The 25,360-nt window shown below is 52.2% G+C and overlaps 1 protein-coding gene across 6 annotated transcripts in view; it reads left to right on the plus strand.

The window, feature by feature from the left end:
• Nucleotides 1-19,648: 19,648 nt before the first annotated feature.
• KHSRP (KH-type splicing regulatory protein) overlaps nt 19,649-25,360 on the plus strand; it is a 65,566-nt gene continuing 59,854 nt past the window's right edge. For 3 of the 6 annotated variants that reach the window (XM_068274123.1, XM_068274125.1, XM_068274128.1), the window contains exon 1: nt 19,650-19,897. In XM_068274123.1, coding sequence (XP_068130224.1) covers nt 19,823-19,897 — 75 coding nt within the window. In that variant the 5' untranslated portion in view covers nt 19,650-19,822. Of the gene's footprint in view, nt 19,898-25,360 lie in introns of all 6 variants that reach the window. The other 3 variants (XM_068274124.1, XM_068274126.1, XM_068274129.1) reach the window with 2 other exon arrangements.

Below are 25,360 nucleotides of genomic sequence, written 5' to 3' on the forward strand. Positions count from 1 at the left end.
GAAGCTAATGCTATCACGGGCACTGAACACTGAGCACAAGCAGACTTTTAAATCATGCACTTACCAATCAGTGGCCAGCCACACACTTCACAACCAATCAGATCGCAGAAAAACTCCTGCCCGTGTGTCAGCTGACTAAGTATGTCAGCTGACACTAAACTCTCCACTTCCTGAGCGAATAGGACGGACGCCTGAGCAGATGCGTCTGCCCCTTAACTTTTCGCGGCTGTATGTACGCATTGCTAAGGATGCATGTGTCACTATGAGGGCGAGGGGAGAGCACGGACCTGGAAGCGTCAGAAGCCTTGCGGCTCACGGCAATGGCGGCCGCATTGCTGGATCCAGCAGGTGAGTTCCTAACAATGACCCTCTGGAGTTTGTATCTGTCGCTAGCAGAGGTGTCGGCATACCAGACCAGGGTGGAAGAAGTGAGGACAGATTGAATGTGGCGGAGTAGAAGCACCTCCGTAGTTCCTGAGCCATACCGAACTTCTTTTGTTGGCAACAGAAAAGATAGTCATTGCTGGGCTTTCTTCTGGGTAGAGGCAGTGTTGGCCTTTCAGCTCAGGTCATCAGAGATTTAGTGCCCAGGAGGCGGATGCTCCGGTGCCAAAAGTGTGATGCAACACATACAGTACATAAATACGTTCACTGCGACTGTGTCATACTGCATGTCATCCAGTACCGCACAGCGTGCATTGCGTGATTCTAACAGATTACGCCGCACCCCACTTCTAACGCTCCAATGTGAGTGTACCAATCATACCTAATAAAAGTCTATTAACTCAAAGCGCTTCAAGTAAATTAGATAGCACTGCAGATAAAGTCCTGATATATCAGATACAAAATATCTCTTGACGGTATCTTGTAAAAGTCCACACTACAGGTATGCCTTGTTCAAGCAAGGCACCTCCAACACACCCAGAAGATGGAGCAGTCACCCTTATGATGTGACCCTCTATTTAGGTTGGGTCGTCAGCACCTACGGGGGAATTAAGGCCTCCCCCTCCCTGCTTCCGGTACTTTAGTCTTCCAAGTTGCAGTGGAATCCTTATTCACCATTCACCAAGCCTCCATAGTGTAAAACAAGTTTATTTAAAAATTCTTACAGAATAGTGAGAACGCTCACATGCTGATGACTTTAAAAACGGCACAGAGTTTTAACGGGCTCTACCCCAATCGTGGGCCGCCTGGCTGGCTTCTGGGGCGCTGTATGCCTGCCGTATTCCAGAGATGCCACTTCATGCCATATCCTATGCGTTCCATGCCTGCACGTCCCGCTCGACCGGTTTCGTCATTTCCTGTGACGCATCCTGAGTCCCTAAGGCCCTGATGAGTCACAGGAAATGATGAAACTAATCGGGCGGGACGTGCAGGCAGGGAACGCATGGGATACGGCGTGGAGTGGTGTCTCTGGAACACAGTGGGCATAAGGCGCACCAGAAGCCAGCTGGGTGTGGTGGAGGTGGCTCGCTTGAACAAGGCATACCTGTAGTGTGGACTTTTTCAAGATACCTTCAAGAGATATTTTGTATCTGATATATTAGGACTTTATCTGCAATGCTATTTAATTTACATGAAGCACTTTGAGATAATAGACTTTATTGCAATAGGGAAGATAGGCGCACCACTGCATGAACACTCAAATTGTTTGTTATTGAGCGCAGTGTTTTTACTTATTATACCTAATAAAAGTCCTGGGACTTGCATCCATGGGCTGCATCCATGTCAGGAGCTGAGTGTGCAGGCAGATTTTGGCATGCAGCGGAGTGCTTTACTTCTATCACCATGCACACTACCATTCGCCCTACCTCTCATGCCCGGTGTCTGGGTGTCACCCTAGACTCTGCATTCTCCTTCACCCCCCCCCCCCCCCCCCCCACATCCAAAACCTTACAAAGTCCAGCAACTTCCACCTCCGTAACATCTGTAAGACCCACCCTTTTCCTGACCTCTGCCACTACCAAACTCCTCATCTATGCCCTCATAATTTCCCACCTTGACTACTGCAACGCCCTTCTGTCTGGTCTCCCTATCACCCGAATTGCCCTGCTGCAGTCCGTCATGAATTCGGCAGCCAGAATTATCCACTCCTCCCATCGCTCCACCACGGCGGCTCCCCTTTGTGAATCCCTCCCCTGGCTTCCTATCCAGTCCAGAATCAGATTCAAGATACTGTGTCTGGCCTACAAATCCGTCCACAGAACCTGCCCAACCTACATTTCCAATCTTACCCAGAGGTACACACCCAGCCGCTCACTCCGCTCCTCCAATGAACTTGGGTGATGCAGACTGTACCCTGCATCACCCAATCCCATGCACGCCTCCAGGACTTCTTAAGAGCTGCTCCAACACTATGGAACTCCCTACCTCCCCCATTAAGGTTTCCGCCTCCTTCAACATCTCCAAGAAGGCCCTCAAAACTCACCTTTTTACTCTGGCCTACCTCCCCCTCACTAGTGCTCTAAACCCACAGCTGAACTCTGGTCCCCTACCTTTTGTGTCACCACCTCTCCCTCTAGATTGCAAGCCTTCGGGCAGGGTCCTCCTCCTTATGTCTCCTAAGTGTTCACGCACCTCCATTACCATATACCCATCCTATTGATCTGAGTGAGCTTGACTTGCCTAATCTCCATGCTCCCATCCAGTGACTAGAGTTGTCCAGATCATGAACGATTCGGATCTTTGATCCGAATCTCTTTTGTGAGTCGAATCATCCGAATCATCAAAATGAGTGATTCAGATCGCAAAGGGGGCGGGGCCAGGAGCGGCACGCCCCCCTCTCAGCGGGCAGCGGGGTCCTGGAAGAAGAGCAGAGATGGATCGCTCTGTTGGAGGGGAGCCAGCCTTGCAGGGACAGGTAGATGGGAGAGAGGGGACATGGGTGCCACTGCCAGATATGTGTAGAGCACACATACTGGCTATAATGTGCTGCTCATTATAGGCTGTCCGTTCCATAGTTGTGCACGTTGAACAAACTGGAAACTTTTGGCACAGCTCAGTAACTTTGTAGACAGCGTGCTGGGCTAGGACACCGGCACTGTGATTGCAGGGCAATATGATCTTCCTGCACTGCTCTAAACAGCTGCACTTCACTTCTGGGAATGCTTTGGGGAATGCTTTCTTTCACTGTGCGACGTTTGCATTCAAAGTATACAGATGAACATATAGGTGAAATATATGTAAAGCATATGATTGCAGCATGTGGGTATTGTGTGCAAACAGACATTTCTGCTCTCTGCTCGTCCCTCCTCCCGTCTCTGTCCACAGTCCACTCCCTGCCCTCTGTCCATCTTCTCCCCTTCTCTGTGTGTCCATCCACCCCCCCCCCCCCTCCCCTTCTCTGTTCACCGCAGGGAATTTATTTATTTTTTAATCAAAAACTTAAAGAGAGTCTGAAGCGAGAATAGATCTCACTTCAGACCTCATATATAGCAGGGGCACCTGTGCCCCTGCTAAAACGCCGCTATCCCGCGGCTTACCGAGGGTCCCTGTCCCCCCAAATCCCCTCCGTAATGCGGGGGAGCGCTTCCGCATTGGGGCAGGGCTAACCGCCGCAGCCCTGCCCCACGCGCGTCTGTCAGCGCGTATCTCCGCCTCTCCCCCGCCCCTCTCAGTCTTCCTTCACTGAGAGGGGCGGGGGAGAGGCGGCGATGCGCGTCTGATAGACGCGCTGGGAGGCAGGGCTGCGCCTGTTAGCCCTGCCTCCAGGAAGGAAAATAAGCGACCAAGTCTGCGACCAAGGTTTGCGGGGGGTGAGTTGGGGGGTCAGGGACCCTCGTTCAGCCGCGGGATAGCTGCGTTTTAGCAGGGGCACACATGCCCCTGCTATATATGAGAGCTGAAACGAGATTTAGTCTTGCTTCAGTGTCTCTTTAAGGCATACAGGAAATAAATAAGGTAAAAAGTATGCTCATAAATCAGAGATAATACCATACAGCATACGATGCAGTGGCGGACACGAGGGCCCCTGAAGTTCCGCTGCTTCAGGGGCCCATTAAGTATTGCAGGTTTTTTTTTTATTTTACGTTTTATTTTTTTTTAACCTGGGGGGCCCCGACTCCTGTCCTCCCCCCTCACCTCCCCCTCATGCGGCGGGAGAGCAGAAAATACAGGAAGTCTCCGGCCGGGGCTGCAGCAGACGCTAGAGGCAGCTGCCGCTTGGTCTCCCGTGTCTCCAACTTTGTACACTGCTCGCTACTAAACCAGGAAGTAGCGAGCAGTATACAAAGTTGGAGACAAATCGGAGACTAAGCGGCAGCTGCCTCTAGCGTCTGCTGCAGCCCCGGCCGGAGACTTCCTGTATTTTCTGCTCTCCCGCCGGCCGCCGCGCATACCGGGAGGGGGGCCCCGAGGTGAGTGAGGGAGGATAGGAGTCGGGCCCCCCACCCGGATAGCTACCCACCCATCCACCCGGCTACCTTACCCACCCACCCGGCTACCTAACCGGCTACCTAACCACCCACCCGGCTACCTAACCACCCACCCGACTACCTACCCACCCGGCTACCTAACCACCCACCCGGCTACCCACCCACCCGGCTACCTACCCGGCTACCTAACCACCCACCCGGCTACCTAACCACCCACCCGGCTACCTACCCACCCGGCTACCTAACCACCCACCCGGCTACCTACCCGGCTACCTAACCACCCTGCCGGCTACCTATCCACCCGGCTACCTAACCACCCACCCGGCTACCTACCCGGCTACCTAACCACCCTGCCGGCTACCTACCCACCCGGCTACCTACCGGTCTACCTACCCACCCACCCGGCTACCTACCCACCCGGATACCTACACACCCACCCGGCTACCTACCCACCCACCCGGCTACCTACCCACCCGGATACCTACACACCCACCCGGCTACCTAACCACCCACCCGGCTACCTACCCACCCGGCTACCTAACCACCCACCCGGCTAACAACCCGGCTACCTAACCGGCTACCTAACCACCCACCCGGCTACCTAACCACCCACCCGGCTACCTACCTGGCTACCTAACCACCCACCCGGCTACCCACCCACCCGGCTACCTACCCACCCGGATACCTACACACCCACCCGGCTACCTAACCACCCACCCGGCTACCTACCCAGCCGGCTACCTAACCACCCACCCGGCTACCTAACTGGCTACCTAACCACCCACCCGGCTACCTAACCACCCACCCGGCTACCTACCCACCCGGCTACCTAACCACCCACCCGGCTACCCACCCGGCTACCTACCCAGCTTTTCTAACCACCCTGCCGGCTACCTAACCACCCTGTCGGCTACCTAACCACCCACCCGGCTACCTACCCGGCTACCTACCCACCCACCCGGCTACCTACACACCCACCCGGCTACCTACCCACCCACCAGGCTACCTACCTACCCACCCGGCTACCTACCCACCCGGCTACCTACCAACCCACCAGGCTACCTACCTAAAGACCCACCAGGCTACCTACCCACCCACCCAGCTACCTAACCACCCACCTACCCACCCACCAGGCTACCTACCCACCCGCCTACCCAGCCACCCACCAGGCTACCCACCCACCCGGCTACCCAGCCACCCACAAGGCTACTTACCCACCCGGCTAAGGGCTACCTACCTACCCGGCTGCCTACCTACCTACCCACCAGGCTACCTATCCACCCAAACACCCATGGGAGCTGCGCGCCGGATGGAGGCTGGGACAGGAGGTCTGCTGCTGCAGGTGAGTAAATGGTTTTTTTTATTATTTATTTTAGCAGTTGTATGTTCTGGGCAGGTCTGCCACATGATTGCGTGTATGTTCTGGGCAGGTCTGCCACATGATTGCATGTATGTTCTGGGCAAATTTGCCACATGATTGCATGTGTTTTCTGGGCAAATCTGTCGACATGATTGCACGTATTTTCTGGGCAAATCTGCTGACATGATTGCACGTATTTTCTGGGCATATCTGCCGACATGATTGCACGTATTTTTTGGGCATATCTGCTGACATGATTGCACGTATTTTTTGGGCATATCTGCTGACATGATTGCACGTATTTTCTGGGCATATCTGCCTACATGATTGCACGTATTTACTGGGCATATCTGCCGACATCATTGCACGTATTTTCCGGGCATATCTGCCGACATCATTGCACGTATTTTCTGGGCATATCTGCCGACATCATTGCACGTATTTTCTGGGCATATCTGCCGACATCATTGCACGTATTTTCTGGGCATATCTGCCGACATCATTGCACGTATTTTCTGGGCATATCTGCCGACATCATTGCACGTATTTTCTGGGCATATCTGCCGACATCATTGCACGTATTTTCTGGGCATATCTGCCGACATCATTGCACGTATTTTCTGGGCATATCTGCCGCCATCATTGCACGTATTTTCTGGGCATATCTGCCGACATGATTGAATGTATTTTCTGGGCATATCTGCCGACATGATTGAATGTATTTTCGGGGCAAATCTGCCGACATGATTGAATGTATTTTCTGGGCAAATCTGCTCACATTATGTGTATTTTCTTGTATTTTCTTGAGAAAACCTGCACAATTATGTGAATTTTCTAGGGAAAGGGTCACCAAAACTTGGGCCCACTGTCTTTGCGTTGCACTTTTCAAGGGAACCTGAGGTGAGAATAATATTGAGGCTGCCATATTTATCTCCTTTTAAGCAATACCAATTGCCTGGTTGCCGTTCTGGTCCTCTGCCTCTTATTCTTTCAACCATAGACCCTGAACAAGCATGCAGCAGGTCAGGGGTTTCTGACAATATTGTCAGAACTGAGAAGATTAAGCTGCATGCTTGTTGCTGGTGTAATTCAGTTTATTACTGCAGCCAAATAAATCAGCAGGGCCACCAGGCAACTAGTATTGTTTAAAAGGAAATAAATATGGCAGCCTCCATATCACTCTCACCCCGGGATCACTTTAAATTACAGTTAGCTCCGCCCTTATCCGGTCATTGCCACGCCCATTTTTTGCCGCGGCGCTATGCGGCGCAGATTCTATCCACACCCATTTTTCACCTATAGCCACGCCCATTTTTTGCCGCGGCTTCGCACGCCGCAGGTCAGGGGGGCCCAAACTTGATATTTTGCACAGGGGCCCACTGCCTGTGTCCGCCACTGATACGATGTGATAAATAAAATTAAAAAGTATGCAACACAACAAGGGACAAAAATAACCAAGGAACAAATCTGTTCCAAATTACAATGCAGCAAACAGTGCTATAAGTCCAAACCATATTCTACATATGCAATATAGCGTAGAAAATGAAGAAACAATAAAATGAAGAAACAATGCAAGAAAAACTTTAGGAACAATCCGTTCCACACAAGTAGCATAGGATACGACCAGAAAGCCGATGAGGAGGCACCACACACTCACATTCAACCAACTGGACCACCAGACAAAAAAGAGACTAAAAACACATAACACCACCCACCACCCAAAAGGCATAAGACAACACCTACATCACAACATCCAAACAACAAGACAAAAAAGGAAAAGAAAGGAAAAGAAATCCCATAACATACACCACCCCCCAAAAAAAGTGAAAGACAACACCCACATCACACCATACACACCTCATTCACACCCATAGGCAGCTGCGGGACTTTTACGCCCGAGGATCAGCACCTAAACACAATACTGAAGACAAACACAAGACTAGACAAGAAACAAAATAAAGGGACAAGACAACCTCACCTACAAGTAAGGAGGAAATACAAAGGGACACTCCCCATGTGTCTGCGGCCAAACTTCAAAAATATCAAGAAAAAATCAAAATCTACAGTGCGAAAGAGGAGAAATAGATAAGCCAGGACCCCGGAGAGGCTTCCACCTGTTCAAGGAGGCTTGATGTTCTGCCATGCTAGAACCCAAGCCCCTCTTCCTAGCTTCTTCCTCTCCAAGAACCGAATTTTCCCCACCTCACCGAGAATAGTGCTCACCACCACCTGGACGGGCAAGTCTTTCTTCCTAATCGCTAGATCACACCGTGCCAACCATAAGTGTCTCCTGACCACTAAGCTAACTACATACAAAGTGCCCAAATCATAACCCTGGCGCTGATTGAAAGCTCCATAGGCCCACTCAGCATAACTGAGATGCGCCAGAAACGGGATATTCAGGGCCCTCCCCACCTGTTTGTACACCTCCACATTGAAAGGGCATGACATCAGGAAATGGTCCATGGTCTCCTCAACAACGCACCCCTGCCGAGGACAACCACGTTCCGCCACATCCCGACACTTCATGTTCCCTCCAACGTAGAGCTTGCCCTGGAAGGTAAGCCAGGCGATGTCCCACAATTTATTCGGAAACCCGCGGTGAATTCAACAAACGCAAGCCCTCCTTCAAAATTGTGCCTGGGCAATCCTTCAAAGCCAGTGAGTCAGGAAAGTAGGAGTCCACCAACCTAGCCGACAGGACTTTCCTGTAGACCGATCTGATGTCCTCCACCGTCAATCCCCACTGCCACAGTTTCTTCAGACAAGGCAAGACATAGGTCGGAAGATAGCCGTGACGTGCTCTCAGATTTTTCACTGAGCCACCGCTCTTCCATTCTCTAAGGAAAGGCTCACACCAAGTCTGGAAGATACCTACCCAGCTAGGCGGGTTCTCCATCAACAAGCTACCAATGTTGTATTTGGTAAAAATCAATGAGAAGAAAACAATCGGGTTAACCATCCCTAGGCCACCCTCCCGCCTAGCTTTGTATGTAATATTCCTGCGCACATGGTTTAGCCTGCTTCCCCACAACATTAGGAAAAACAGGCCATTGACCTTGGTGTACAGGGATGCTGGCAAAATCGTGACATAGCTGACATATAACAATATTGGTACCAGATAAGTCTTGATCAGGTCAACTCTTTCCCTGAAGGTCAAACTCCAACCTTTCCATCGAGTTACTTTCCTGTCGACATCAGACAGTTTGCTGTCCTAATTTCGCAGGCCATAATCGCCTGGGCCAAATTTGATGCCGAGAATCCTAATTTCTTACTGAGGCACGGGAAAGGATCCGGGAAGTCTAAAGGACTCTCCAACTTTGCCCATCCAGAAAGTCTCACACTTATCCGGATTGATCTTTGAGCCGGACGCCAATGAGTACCTGGTGATCTCCTCAGCAACCACCAACGCCTCTTTTGCGTCCGAGACCACCACAGTAACATCATCGGCATATGCCACCACCTTCAGAGATGAGCTACCAGAGATGCCCACTGGAACCCCACCAAGCATGCTGCCCTCTAGCCTTCTCACGAAGGGGTCGATGGCGAACACGTATAGCAGAGAACTCAGCGGACAACCCTGGCGGACCCCCGAGCTCACCTCAAAAGGCTGGCCGACCCATCCATTGATCAGCATGAAACTCTCAGCCTCCTTGTATAAAGTTCGCAGCCAATCTACAAACCTCCCCTGCAAACCATACACAGTAAGTAACCGCCATAGGTACTTGTGATTGACCCGATCAAAGGCTTTAGACTGATCCAACGCCAGCAGGTACTTTCCCCAACCTCCAGCCCTGCACCGTTCCAGGACTTCCCGGACAGCTAACAGTGCTGAGAGCGTGCTCCTTCCCACAACAGAGCAGTGCTAATGGCGAGAAAGTACATCTGTCACCTGGGACAACCGCCAGAACAAAATTTTCGCCAGTATCTTCCTGTCGACGTTGAGAAGGCTGATGGGACACCAATTCTCAATCATCTCAGGATCACGACCCTTTGACAACAGGATTACTGCAGATTGCCTCATGGAGGGCGGTAACTGGCCCCGAGCAAGGCAATCATTAAACGCACCAGCCAATTGTGGGGCCAGGATGGACACGAAAGCCTTGTAAAACTCGGCCGTCAGTCCATTCGGACCCGGGGTCTTTTTAGGCGCAAGGCCACCAATGGCTCTTGCTACTTCATCTGCAGTAATCTCTGTAGTCAAATCTATGGCAGATAGGGTTGCCAGGTGTCCGGTTTTACACCGGACAGTCCGGTTTTTGTGCGCTGTGTCCGGTGCAAAAAGGCATGCTAAACCGGACAATTAAGTTGTCCGGTTTAGAGCCCCCCCCCCCCCGCAGCGCAGGAGGAGAACAGCGCAGCAGAGAGAGAGCTGGGAGCAGCGGTGGAGAAGGGGGGCAATCTATTCTCCCCCCCCCTTCCCTCACCTTAGGGTGCTCTCTCTCCCCCGCTGTCTCCTCCAGGATGATGTGCAGGCTGGCGAGTGGCTGCAGGCGGAACTTACCTCTGTGTCGCTCCAACGCCGGAAGTTCGGGTCCCGCAGCCGCTGAGATTCGACTCAAAAAAGATCCGGATCAAAGATCCGAATCATTCATGAGCCGGACAACACTAATCAGTCTGAATAGTGTTGTCCGGCTCATGAATGATTCGAATCTTTGATCCGGATCTTTTTTGAGTCGAATCTCAGTGGCTGCGGGACCCGAACTTCCGGCGCCTGCGACACAGAGGTAAGTTCCGCCCGCAGCCACCCGCCAGCCTGCACATCATATTGGAGGAGACAGCGGGGGAGAGAGAGCACCCTAAGGTGAGGGAAGGGGGGGGGAGATTGCCTCCCTTCTCCACCGCTGCTCCCAGCTCTCTCTCTGCTGCACTGTTCTCCTCCTGCGGGGGGGGGGGGGGGGGGGCGGGGGGCACCTGGCTACCTAACCTATGCTGGGCACATATAGCCCCTGGCTACCTATTCCGGGCACATATACCCCCTGGCTACCTATTCTGGGCACATATAGCCCCTGGCTACCTATTCCGGGCACATATACCCCCTGGCTACCTATTCTGGGCACATATAGCCCCTGGCTACCTATTCTGGGCACATATACCCCCTGGCTACCTATTCCGGGCACATATAGCCCCTGGCTACCTATTCCGGGCACATATAGCCCCTGGCTACCTATTCTGGGCACATATAGCCCCTGGCTACCTATTCTGGGCACATATAGCCCCTGGCTACCTATTCTGGGCACATATAGCTCCTGGCTACCTATTCTGGGCACATATACCCCCTGGCTACCTATTCTGGGCACATATACCCCCTGGCTACATATACTGGGACATATATACCCCTGCCTACGTATACTGGGACATTTACACCCCTGCCTACATATACTGGGACATATATACCCCCTGGCTACATATACTGGGCACATATATCCCTGGCTACATATACTGGGAACACTGGCTGTTTGTCATTATGTGCATTTAGTGGTGAAAAGCTGTCTCTTTTGTGCATTTACTGGTGAAAAGCTGTCTCTTATTATGTGCATTTACTGGTGAAAATCTGTGTCTTATTATGTGCATTTACTGGTGAAAAGCTGTCTCTTGTGCATTTACTGGGGAAAAGCTGTCTCTTATTATGTGCATTTACTGGCGAAAAGGTGTCTCTTATAATGTGCATTTACTGGTGAAAAGCTGTCTCTTATGTGCAGTTACTGGTGAAAAACTGTCTCTTATGTGCACTGGACCAGTACTACTGGTGAGGACAGTTAGTGACATGGCTATGTACTCTGTAATGTGCTGCAGAAGATATCAGTGCGATATAAATACTATAAATTTTTTTTTTTAAAAACCCATTGCTTAGCCCCACTCTACATAAAAGTGCGCTTCTGACTCCGCCCCTAACTCCACCCCTAACTCCACCCCCTGTCCGGTTTTCTCCATCAGCCGACCTGGCAACCCTAATGGCAGAGATATCAATATCTTCCAGACCTGGCGTGGAAGCCAAGAAGCCTTCCATCCTCGCCTGGTCAAGTTTCTTCTCCCCAAGCAGATCAGCGTAAAATCCTCTAGCGATGGCTAGAATCTCCGACCTGGACTTCGCCAGAGATCCCGAACCATCCCTGAGACCAATGACCATCTTAAGCGCCGAGCTTTGTTTGAAACTCTGGTAAGGGTCAGGCGAGTGGTATTTACCAAGATCCCCTTCTAGAGCCAAAGAAGCCAGCTGGTCGTACTGCTGCTGCTTAAGGCGAAGTTTGACCTCGGAGATCTCCCCCGGATCTCCGCCCTCAGAGACGAGGACAGTCAACCTCTCCCTTAGAGTTTGGTAAGCCAGATTCCTATCAATACTTCTACGAGTCGCTAGACCCTTGAAAAATCAGACAACACGTTTTTTGACCTCTTCCCAACACTCAGACCTATTGTCAAAGCAGTCCAGGATAGAGACCTGTGCCTGAAAAAACTCCTCAAAGGATTGTCTCACTTCATCTTCCAGTAGCAGGGTCGAATTCATCCTCCAAATACCCCGACCTCTGGGAGGAGCATCCGAAGTATTCAAGCCCACCGACAGAATAAGGTGATCTGAGAACTCCACCGTCAACAACTTAGGAGTTGAAGTGATGAGACTCTCTGAAACAAAAAACCTGTCTATCCTAGACCTACTACTACCTCTATAAAAGGTGAACCCCGTGAGATCTGGGGAGTGACGAACGTGCACATCCACCAGATCAGCCTCATTAGCTAAACTAACTAAATATCTACTATCTACACCTATCCGGACCTGGGCCCTTGCCCTGTCCATGGCCCTAGTGACGGTGTTGAAATCACCACCCAGGATCACAGGATAGGCTGAAAAAAGGTATGGCCTGATCTGCGTAAGAAGGCGCTTTCTCTCGCCCTTAGACTTGGGGTCGGCATAGATGTTAATTAGCCTGAGATCTTGCCCCCTCACGCAGACATCCAACACCAGACACCTACCCATCTCCACCTCAATTACTCGCCGGCAAGTTACCATGTCAGCCCTAAAGAGGACTGCCACACCACTACCAGGCTCTCCCGCAAGAGACCAAAAACTCGGACCGGACACCCAGTCCCTCTCGGCTAACCAGAGGTCAGCCGCAGAGGTGAGTCTGGTCTCCTGCAGGAAAAACACATCAGCCTCGTGGGCAGCCAAAATCGAGAAAGCCAATTTTCGAGCCCTGGTCATTTTTATGCTGGCAACGTTGATCGTTGCCAACATGAGTGGTGGGGGAACTGCCATCAGAATGATTAAGGTTTCCCTTTATGCTTCCTTGGACAAGAAACAAAAACTAAAGAAAAGGACAACATCACAAAAAGGAAAAGACATAAACACGAAGCTACAATGCCCCCCCCCCACCTGCATCAGAACTCCCAACCGCCATCTCCTCCTCCTCTGAAGCGAGGGGAGAGGTAGTCAGGACTTCGAACCTGTTGGACAGGCTAAGGTCCACTTTGTCCTTTTGCCTCCTCTGTGTGATGGCCGATCTTTTGGCCTCCCTCTTTTCCTCAGGGGGGGGGGGGGCCCTGGACAGGGACTTAGCGCTACTACCCCTTTTCTTCTTTATTTTAAAGCGCTGCTCGAGGTATTCCAATTCCTCTGCTGACAGATGCTCCCGCTTCCACGGGAAAAAAGCAGCCCCCATTGAGCTGGGGGCTGAAAAGGCAAAGGCCACAGGAACCGGGCTGACAGCAAGAGTGGCAGTCCCACTGCCAGAGGGAGGGGGGGGGGGGGGGGGGAAGGAGGGTCAGGAGGGGCGGGAGGGGGCAAAACAGGAGCAGGAGGGCCAGGGGTGGGGGGGGGGGCAAGGCAGGAGCAGGAGGGGCAGGAGTGGGAGGGGGTAAAACTGAATCAGGAGGGCCAGGGGCGGAAGGGGGCAAAGCAGGAGTGGGAGGGATAGTGGCAGGGGGGATGGACACAGGAGGTTTGCTCCTCCTGGGCGCAGGTTGAAGGGCCAGGGGGTTTGTTACAAGAACAGGGGGGAGAGGTCTCAGACCCCCACCCCTCCTATTCCTTTCAGGCCTAGGTCGCTGCTCCCCGGGGGGAGAGTCACCACCACCATGCGCAGCATCCCGGAGGAAAGCCGATGACCTGGGCCCAGGCTGCCCCACAGGGGCCATGCTGGCTTGAGGAGAACCAGAGGAAGGGGCTACAGAGGACAGGTTAACAACAGACTTGGATACATTAGGAGCTGGAACAGACTGGATGGGAACACTGGGGGCTGACAATGGGACAGACTGGTTCTCCTCATCTATACGAACCAGCATGGCCTTCCTGAGGTCCACAGGCATGGCGTTCCAGGAGGTCGGGCACTCCGTGTAGGGGTGTCCAAATTCAAAACAAAAATTACATTTGATCTTTTTGCAACTCCCTGAGGAATGCCCGAACTCCTGGCACCTACCACATCTGGGATTGGGGCAATTACTAGCCAGATGTCCCCTCTTGCAGCACCGGTTGCATGTTCTGGGCTGACCTGGGTAGTAGACGATGATCTTATCACGTCCTATCAGGGCGGACCGGGGAATATGGGTGACGACCCCCTCCTTAGTGTGGAGCTTGATCGCCACCTCATACTCCCCCCACCAGATACCCAGGTCGTCCAGAACCCGGTGCGGTGGGGACATCACATCTGCGTAGTGCTGGACCCAGGCCATCAAATCACGAACCGGGATGCTCTCATTTTGCACTACGATGTGAGCTCTCTTCTCGACAGATTGTCTGGAAAGAGGGAGGACTGTGAACCCGTGCCACAAATTATTCACCAAGTCTTTCAGCCTCTCCTCCAGGAAACTCTCCATCCCATGCTGTGAGAGAAAGCTCACATCGTAGTACTGTGGAGGGTCCCCTGGAGCCAGGATTGCAAAAAGATCACAAGGCTTAAACCCCAGGTCGAGCAGATATTTTACAAACTCCCTTTTAGTGGGTATTGTAGAGCTATGTTCCCACTTGAGACGAACCACGTTCCGCCGACCTGGGGTGTAAGCCTCCGATTCTGTCTCCAGAGGAGCTAGGACTCTCCTCCCAGGGTTAGCAGCCCGAGCTGCCCTAGAATAAGACATGGGCTGCGCCTGAGGTGCACCCCGCGCCGAACCTGCCAGTTGAGCAAGGGCCCCTGGGTTGGAAGCTGGACCCAGGGCGGGAAAGCCCACCCTCACTACGCTCACCAGCTCTGGCACTTCCGGCTTGGTAGCACCCCCACCGGCAACCTCCACCGCAGGACTCTCACTGGCTTCAACAACAATATCCGCTGGTGGAGCAGGGGGCCTGGGAGCCTTGTACCTGGGGGCATTTGGGCCCAGCCCAAAGATGGTCTCCATAAAGGTTTGCTTCCCTTCGAAGGAAAACGTTTTAATTAATTCATTTTCCACCACGATTTTCCTACCATCGGCCCAGAATTCCATCTGAGGGCCACAATTTGGGTCACCCATGCCCACCAGATGAAGGCCATCAAAATTACCCCCCCGCTCCACCATACGAATAAGAGTTTCGTTAGTATGATCATCGATAATAATCAATCTAGTTTTTTCCAACCTATAGGTGAGATTTGCTGTGTTGAATTCGGTAATTATATCCTCCTTCACTACTGGAGGAGGCTCGAGATGTTTCTTGTTCTTTTTTTTCTTTTTACTTTCATCATCAGACTCAAAGTCTGAGTAAAGGTTCCTTTCAAACATAAGGTCTAGGGCACTCTTCCTAGACTTCTTTGGAATCTCTTCCTCTTTCTCAACCATCACTATCTCACCATCCTCCCCCTGATGGAAGCAGTAAAGTGTTGTACCGTGTTAGCCATGAGTAAAAGCAAGACGTTTTGAATCAGGATAATACCATTTATGATGGAGGGAGAAAGATTCTTTACCCCTCCCCTCCTCATTCGGAGAAGACACACTTTCCTTCCCTCCCACACCACCTTGTGAGACCTTTCTACAAGGAAGACTGGAGGGAATTAGATCTGCATTCCCTGCTCCGCCCCCAGACAGATCTTCCTTCTCACCAGCTTCATTACCACCAGGGATGCTCAAATTCGGATTCGGAAGATACCCGGACAGTTGCAATCCGGATATCTCCCAGTAATGCTGTACGGGCTGGGCGGGGGGGTCAAGATTACCTCTCTGACATCTTCTTCGCTCGTCCCTCGGCGCCTCCCATGATGCGGTCCACGCGGCGGTCACGTGACTACAAACATTTCCTCCTTCCGGGTTGAAGGAGGAAGCGTTTGTAGTCACGTGATGCGCGTGGACCGCATCGTGGGAGGCACCGAGGGACGAGCGAAGAAGACGTCAGAGAGGTAAGCTTGACCCCCCCGCCCAGCCCGCACAGCATTACTGGGAGATATCCGGATTGCAACTATCCGGGTATCTTCCGAATCCGAATTTGAGCATCCCTGATTACCACACTTCTCTGCAGGCAATGTTTCCACAATCTTAGTATCAGACAAACATGTCACATCTTGGCCACCGCCCATATTTAAATTTTCCTCCCTCCCATCCTCCTCCATTGAGGAAAGTTCAGTCTCTTCCACTTGAGATATAGGAAGGTTTTTCTTCCCCTTGCCTGTCTTACCCTTTCTCACAAACCCTCCCACCACAACCTTAGTAACTTTGCTAGATTTATTCTTTCCCTTTTTCTTAAGTTTCTTAAGTTTAGGTAAATTGCGTTTGGTCTCACCCATCTTCACCCTTTGGGCAGGTCCATGTTCGTCTTCCCTTTCAGACGGCTGGCCACCCTTGGCAAACAGATCCTGCTCGCTGTCTGAGCACAGTTCCTTGGCCTCTTGACCTTCCTCTCCAGCTTTCTTTGGCTCTCCAGCCTCAGCAGCAGGTCCTAGGGCTTCCTGCCCACCTTCTGTAGCCACCACCTCCTCCATTTGCATTCCTTTCGCCTCCCTGGCCGCATTAGCGGCAACTTTCAGTTTCGGGGCCGCTAATAACGTCACTACTGGTCGCGGCGGTGGCAATGACGTCACTTCCTGTCGGCAAACCGGAAGTGGCTTCAGCGTGGTCCTGGCGTTCTCAGCAGACCCGGCGCCATCTTGGGAGACATCCACAGCATCAGGTAGGCTTTCCCCAGACCTCTGGGTGCACTTTTTACCCCCCGACTTTGCCCCAGACCCCACCAGGGACCCAGACAAGGGCACCATAGCAGGATCCAAAGCTCCATCAGGGGGGAGGTCAGTGCGGGCACCCGGGGAGGCCATCACAGCCCCATCAACCCCACCTCTAGGTGCTATAGAGGGGGGCATGGCCAGCAAGGCCTCAGCACCAGCAGTACCCACACCGCCATCCACTTCCTCACCAGAGGCCCCGGCAGCAGGAATGCTACCCAGACCCCCAGCAGCAAGGACAGCAGCACAGGCACTACCTGCACTTTCCCGGGCACCCACCGCAGAGTCAGGTACTCCCCTCACAGCCACTCTATCATCCTTCAGGGCCATCAGATCCTCACTCCCGCTTCCTCCATCACTCCTAAACACCTCCCCTTGCCCTGGTGTTATCGGCTGCGATGGTGCTGGGGAAGTATTGTCGTCCTCATCCTTGACCCAGGTAGGGACTCCCCTGGGGGTGCTCTGCTCCTCCACGATGGTACACTCCTTTTCCTCCGAGTCAGAGTCTGTGCCAGGTCGCAACATGCGTGCAAAACGCCTTTTGTGGCCCAGCTGTTCTGCGAGAGGGCCCCCTATTCTTTCCAGGCCAGCAAGTCTGGTCTTCTGGACCCGGATTTCACCCCTTAGGGCAACCAGCTCTTCATTTGTCCGCACAAACTCCGGCCTCCAGCTTATGCCAAACCTATGCTTGATAAGTTTGACTTTTCTTTTCAGCTCTTGCAGGGTCTCGGTGCAGTCTTTGACTTCACGCAGCCACAGGATTACATTGTCTGCTAAGGACCCCTCGGATGGAGGGCTGTTATCCTCTTGGTAAGGTGTGGAAATAGGGGGGTATAAGCTGGCCGCTCCATGCCTGGAGCGGCCAGTTAGAGCAGGAAAGCCCCTGCCCGGCAAGGCCCGGAGCAGGGACTTCAGGTCCAACAGTGTCCAGAAAGAAAGCTCCAAAGTCGGCTTGAAAAGCAGCTTGAAGAGACCCCTCCTGGAAGTCAGGAGCAACACACTCACACTACTGCAGGGAAAGTCCTGTCCTGCTAGTCATTTCACCCCCGAATGCTTCCATAGTAAAATGATCCGAGATTCGGATCAAAGATCCGGATCTTTTCAATGATCCGATTCGAATCATTGAAAAGATCCGAATGTCCCATCTCTACCAGTGACTGACTAAGCATTACCTTGTACTCATACTGTGCTGCGTGATCTGGTTTTTCTTGTTTTCCTGTATTGTCTTATTGCCGTATGTCACCCCTAAATATTGTCTGTCACAATATGTCGCTGCGTAATATATTGGCGCTTTATAACTACAATAAATAAAAATGAATATCACCCATTTTTTAAATGGGCGTCTGCACATATGGCAAAACCGGGCATCTGCCCGACCCTGGCCGCCCGCTGCCCCCCCCCCCCCCTGGCCGCGTTCCCATGCAGCCAGCAGGAGGGGAGCAGCACAGAGAAGAGAGAGAGCTATGGGCACAGTGGGGAAGGGCGGACGTCTCTCCCCCTTCCCTCACCTTAGGGGGCTCTCTCTCCCTCGGTGTCCCCTCCGGAACGAAGTGTGCAGCGGCTGGCAGCGGGCGGAACTTACCTCGTCTCGCCCCTGCGCCGGAAGTTCTGGTGCCGCACTCTGGTCTGGACCAGACCAGAGTAGCGGCTAATCCATCCGGCGCGTGCGAGGAGACGAGGTAAGTTCCGCCCGCTGCCCAGCCGCTGCACACTTCGTTCTGGAGGGGAGAGTGAGGGAGGGAGAGCCCCCTAAGGTGAGTGCCCATAGCTCTCCCTCTTCTCTGCGCTGCTCCCCTCCTGCTGGGGCACACCTGGCTACTTATTCTGGGGACATATACCCCTGCCTACATATAGTGGGCACATATACCCCTGGCTATATATACTGGGCACATATACCCCTGGCTACATATACTTGGCACATATACCTCTGCCTACATATACTGGGCACATATACCGCTGCCTACATATACTGGGCACATATACCGCTGCCTACATATATTGGGCACATATACCCCTGCCTACATATACTGGGTACATATACCCCTGCCTACATATACTAGGCACATATACCCCTGGCTACATATAATGGGCACATATACCCCTGGCTACATATACTGGGCACATATACCCCTGGCTACATATACTGGGCACATATACCCCTGACTACATATACTGGGCACATATACCCCCTGGCTACATATACTGGGGACATATACCCCTGGCTCCATATACTGGGCACATATACCCCTGGCTACATCTTTTTGCCCCGCCCCCGGAAAATTTTCTGCGGACGCCCATGATGATTGCATTGCATTTGCCATGCAATATATTGTACGATGCAACACACTGCAATGTGTCAGTGTGATTGTAGGCAAAATGTTGAGCCCTATAAATGCATAACTATTATTATCAAGCCTTTAGCTTTGTGTTATCTGCTGTTATGTGCTCAGTGGATAATCATACACCATCAGATCAGGTTATTTATTATCTGTAGCACTCTTCTTCATACGATGGTCTTCTGCAATCTGCAATAAGGATATTAAATTTGGATTTTTGCCTCATCTTCCAAATCAGCGCCTAATTGGTTCCCTCCGGTGTCCATTATTTCATTTTCAGCCAATTCAGTGAATAAAACCGCAGTTGACCCCACCCCTCTAGCAACTCCAATGCTGATTGATCAGCTATCCTGCCCTTTCCCCGCCTGCCTCCCCCTGATTGGTTCGCGTTTCCGGCAATCTCCTCGCTTCCTCCCGCTAGTCTTTGTCTCCAGCGACGCACGGCGCTCTCTCCTCATTGGTCCGCCGCAGTCCAGCCCCCGGACGCTGTTGGTGGGACGGCCTCTGCTGCCTGGTCGCGATTCGTGGGCTGTTGCGTCACTCAACGGGTCGCAGGCCTGCCTCCTTTCCCAGAGAGCAACGCGCGTAGCGGCCTTGTTCGCGCCTTCGGCCCGCTGAAGAGCTGCTGCTGCCGCCGCTGCCATGTCCGACTACCCCGGAGCCCAGACCGGGAACCGCAAGGACGCGTTCGCTGACGCCGTGCAGAGGGCCCGCCAGGTGAGGAGCGGGGAATGGCGGGAGGGGGGGAGAGAGAGCGTGGCGCTGCTGGCCGGGCATTGTGCGCTTCATATGGCCGGCCTCTGCGCGCAGCACTGGCGTGCCGTCGTCCCTGGCAACCGAGTATCCCTAGCAACCGAGCATCCCTAGTAACCTGCCTAGCGCTCTTTGGGGATGCACGAGAAGCGTCCGTCAGCGCGTGCCGAGCCCTGTGTGCTTCCTCCGCAGCAGCCGCAGCGTGTGCTCCCCAGTGTGCGGGGCTGCCTGTATGGCTGCTGGGGGTGCTCACAGGCCTGAGGGGTACAGTCATTTCTCCTTATTGGGTTCTCACAGCCCCTGCCACATTTCTGCAGCACAGAGTTACCATGCTTATCCTGCAGCACTAGAGTCCTCTGTCTATATCTCAGCCAGGCACTGTCTGCATGGAGCTTGTGTATTCTCGAGGTCGTGTGAGGTCTCTCCTTTTTTATTCTACCATAACAAAAACATGTGGAGTAGGTAAAGGACACTGAAGTGAGATGGATATGAAGGCTACCATATTTATTTTTACTTAAGGAACCTAAACTAAGGACTAGTATTTTAAAATACTAGTTGCCTGACTCAACTGTTGATCATGTGTTTCTGATTCTTTCAGCCACAGCCCCTCAACAAGCATGCAGATCAGGTGTTGTGACTGAACTCAGACTGGATTAGCTGCTTGCTTGTTTCAGGTGTGTGATTCAGCCACTATTGCGGCCAAAGATATCAGCAGTACTGCCAGGCAACTGGTATTGTTTAAAAGGAAACATCCATATCCCTCTCAGTTTCGACTCCATTTAAAGCAGAGCTGAGTCCCTCGGCCCCTCCGTTCTGGCGCTATGACTGCTGAGAATTTGGTCAGTCGCCATCAGTTGAGGATTTCTGTGCATGTCCCCTGGAGAGCTCTGCCTATTCTGTGCAAGCACAGAATGCTCCAGCGGACAGGAGTGTGAGGGGTGCGTGCGCAGCTGAGCCTCAACTGTCTGGATTACTGAGAGTCATAGCGGCTTAATGGAGGGGCCAAGGAGGATGGCGAGGGACTTGTCGCTACTCATGGGAATGGAGAAAGCCCCAGGTAAGTTTAAATAAGCACTAGTGAACCATCTTTCATTCACTTTAAAGGGGAACTGAAGTAAGAGGTATATGGAGACTGCCATATTTATTTCCTTTTAATCAATACCAGTTGCCTGGCAGCCCTGCTGGTCTTATTTCTCTGCCGTAGTATCTGAATAACACCAGAAACAAGCATGCAGCTAGTCTTGTCAGATCTGACTTTAACCTCCTTAGCGGTAACCCCGTGTGTGACACGGGGTAAGCCGCCGGAGGGTGCCGCTCAGGCCCTGCTGGGCCGATTTAAATAACTTTTTTTTTGCTGGACGCAGCTAGCACTTTGCTAGCTGCGCCAGCACCCCAATCGCCGCCGCGCGGCCCCCCCCCCCCGACCCCATGCGCTGCCTGGCCAATCAGTGCCAGGCAGCGCCAAGGGGTGGATCGGGTCTCCCAATGACGTCCCGATGTTGGTGACGTCATCCCGCCCCGTCGCCATGGCGACGGGGGAAGCCCTCCAGGAAATCCCGTTCTTTGAACGGGATTTCCTATCGCCGGAGGCGATCGGCGGGGCTGGGGGGATGCCGCTGAGCAGTGGCTATCATGTAGCGAGCCCTGGGCTCGCTACATGATTTAAAAAAAAAAACTGCTCCGCTGCCCCCTGGCGGTATTTTTCATACCGCCAAGGGGGTTAAAGTCTGGAACACCTGATCTGCTGCATGCTTGTTCAGGGGCTATGGCTAATAGTATTAGATGTAGAGGATCAGCAGGGCTGCCAGGCAACTGGTATTGTCTAAAAGGAGATAAACATGGCAGCCTCTCTTCAGATCCCCTTTAAGCAATACTAGTTGCCTGGCTGTCCTGCAGGTCTCTTTGGCTGCAGTAGTGTCTGAATCGCACACCTGAAATAAGCATGTGACTAATGTACTCTTTAGTCAGAAACACTTGATCGCAATGCTTGTTCAGGGTCTATGGCTAAAAATATTAGTGTGCCTGAGATTGGATTTCTTGGTGTATTTACAATTACCTGGGGTGTCCTCCAGCCCCATGAGGTGTGAGAGGTCCCTCTCCGGCCGCTCTGTTCTCTTGTAATTCCCACCCCGAGTAATCTGTCCAGTTGTAGGCTTCTGGTTGTGAAAAAGAGCGCGGCCAGCAAAATTACCCAGGGGGGGTTATACGAGAACGGAGAGGATAGTGAGGGACTTCACGCACCTCATAGGGAAGTATCTTGCTCTGTTGGATGAATTGGGTCCACACTGCACAGATATAAAAATGAGTGCAACAGGTAGTTGTAAAAAAAGCTGTCAGTTAAAGGGGTTCTGTGGGGGGTTGAAAATAAGACACTTGCCTGGGGCTTGTATCGGCCCCCTGCAGCTGTAATGTCCCACCCCGACCTCCAACGATGCTCCGTTCCCTGCTGCCGGTCCCGGTCTGATATTCATCTAAGAAGATAAATAGTCCTCGCCAGTTATCGGGAGCTTACTGTGCAGGTGCAGTACGAAGCTTTCTTGTACTGCGCAGTAAGCTCACGATAATGCACGCGGGATCGAGCACGTGCCCGGCCATGCAGCCGCAATCTAATTGGAACGGCGACAGGGAACGGAGCATCGTTGGAGGATGGCATGGCACGTTATAGCTCCAGGGGGAAAATAGAAGCCCCGTAAGTGTCTGTTTTTTATTTTCAAGCCACACACACATACACACACACACACACACACACACCTCCTTTTAAAGGGGTTCTGTGGGGTGGTGCTGTGGGTAAAATCACACTTACCTGGGTTTCTATCAGCTCCCTGTAGCAGTAATGTCCCACGCCATCCTCCTCCGATCCGCCATTCCCCGCCTTTGGCGCCGGGCAATTATTCTTCTAACAAGGCAAATAATGCGCTCTCCCGCTCGCCTCATCGGAAGATTACTGCGCAGACTCAGTATGCAGGTTTCTTGTACTGCGCCTGCGCAGTAAGCTTCCGATGACGCGAGCAGGCGCGTGGCCATGCAGCCGTAGTTGTAAAGCATGCCGCGCTAGACCGGGCCGGCGGCGAAGAACGGCGGATCGGAGGAGGACGATGTGGGACATTACTGCTACAGGGGGCTGATAAAAGCACCAGGTAAGTGTCTGGTTTTACCCTCAGCACCCCCCACAGTGCCCCTTTAAAGGAGTTATCAGGCTTTTCAAAGAAAATAAGTGATAGTTACCGGGGAGTGCGTCCAGCCCCAAGTTCCCAGCATGTCCCTCGCCGCAGCTCTGCCCGCAGCCGGTCGCCGTCGCTGCCTCCCGGTCCCGGCGATGATGTCAGGCCAGCCTGGAAGAGACGGGTACTCGCGCTAGCCGGATCAGGTAATGCATGCTGGGGGCAGTGGCAGCTCCACAGATTGTGAATCGATTTCATAGTGAAATCGATTCAAAATCTGTTTCCAGTGTAGGCAGCCAATAGATTCCTCTTTGATCAGATTTGATCAGAGGGATCTATCTGCTGGTCGATTTGGTGGCAATCGACCAGTGTATGGCTGCCTTTATTCAGTTCAAGTTCTCTTCTGTTTAACCAGCCGGGTGGTATGGACGAGCTCAGCTCGCCCATCACCGCCGGAGGCTGCCGCTCAGGCCCTGCTGGGCCGATTTCCACGAAATTTAAAAGCAGCACTTGCAGCCGGCACTTTGCCAGCCGCATGTGCTACCTGATCGCCGCCGCAGCAGCGGCGAAAGAGGGTCCCCCCAGCCGCCCGAGCCCAGCGTAGCCGGAACAAACGTTTCCGGCCAGCGCTAAGGGCTGGTTCGGAGGCGGCTGACGTCACTCCGCTTGTCGCCATGGCGACGAGGTAAGCAAAACAAGGAAGGCCGCTCATTGCGGTCTTCCTTGTTAATTCTGATCGCCGGAGGCCCCTCTAGTGGGCTTTCATGCAGCCAACTTTCAGTTGGCTGCATGGAATAGTTTTTTTTTTTTAATTAAAAAAAACCCTCCCGCAGCCGCCCTGGCGATCTTAATAGAACTCCAGGGTGGTTAAAGGATAACTAAAGCGAGATTGATATGGAGGTTGCCATGTTTATTTCCCTTTTTAAATAGAATCTGAAGTCCAATTTAAAAATAAAAGATAGATACTTGCCTAAGGAGAGGGAAGGCTCTGGTCATGTAGAGGCTTCCCGGTCTCCTCGTTTCCCGGCGGGCTTTTCGGTTTAAATTTCCCGCCGCAGGAGACTTCGGCAGTCTAAATGGTACAGTCGGCTCTGTACTGTGCATGCGTGAGAGAGGGCGCTTGCCCGTGCGCAGTATGGATCGACCTGTCGTCGGAAGCCCGAGTATATCTGAAGACTGCTAACGGGGAAACACAGGACCCAGAGCCTTCCCTCTATATAGGTAAGTATCTGTTTGGTTTTTTTTATATTAGGCTTCAGGCTCCATTTAAACAATACCAGTTGCCTGGCTGTCCTCATCTTCTGCCTCAAATACTTTTAGCCATAGACCCCGAACAAGCATGCAGCAGATCAGGTGTTAATGGCATTATTGTCAGATTTGACAAAATTAGCTTTTTTTTTCCAGCTGTTGTTCAGACACTACTGTAACAACTTGGATCAATGGGATAGCCAGGCAATTGCCATTTTGCCACCTTTCTGCAGCGCCACTAGCCGCCTCTTATGAGTTTCTTCCTTGTGTGTTCTCGCAGCATAGGGCAGAACATGCTGCTCATTCAGGAGGTGAGAAGCAAGCCTTAAAGGAAACCTGAAGTGAGGGATATGGAGGCTGCCATATGTTTTTAATTTTAAACTATACTTTTTGCCTGGCATTATGTTGATCCTCTGACTCTTACGACTTTTTCACATGGTTGCTTGGCAGCTACTGGCAGTGGCTTATTCTGCAGATGCTTAAAGCTTTTCTACAAACGATCAGAGAAGTGGTTAGCATTGGTTCCTGGCATTTCGTCGTTGTGTTTTAATGCCCGGGAGGGGGCAGGCACAGAAGTACCAAACTTGGCAAATCCCCGAGGCTACATGTAGCTCCAGGGCAAAACGAGGTGACAGGATTGGTCCATGGTGTGGCATTTACGCGAACGACACGAAAAGCCAGTACACTCAATTTAAAAATGCTTCGTTCATTTGAATGGAAGGGTTTATCCTTTTTAGCATCGCTATAGTTGGCTGCTGAATACGCCGTATTTAGCCCATGTAAACTGGTCCTAATATTTTGTCATAGATCCTGAATAAGAATGTCGCTTAAATGTTTCTGACACAAATCAGAGAAGATTAAAATCGTGCTCGTTTCAGGTGTCATTCGGACGCAACTGATGCACGAAAGATCAAAAAGCAATACATATGGCAGCCTCCATATCACTCATTTCAGGTGTCCTTTAAACCAATCATTCCTAATGCACCGTCCCAAACTATCAGACTAGATTATTTTTGTT

The sequence above is a fragment of the Hyperolius riggenbachi genome, chromosome 3, assembly GCF_040937935.1.
Source record: "Hyperolius riggenbachi isolate aHypRig1 chromosome 3, aHypRig1.pri, whole genome shotgun sequence".
Taxonomy (NCBI): Eukaryota; Metazoa; Chordata; class Amphibia; order Anura; family Hyperoliidae; genus Hyperolius; species Hyperolius riggenbachi.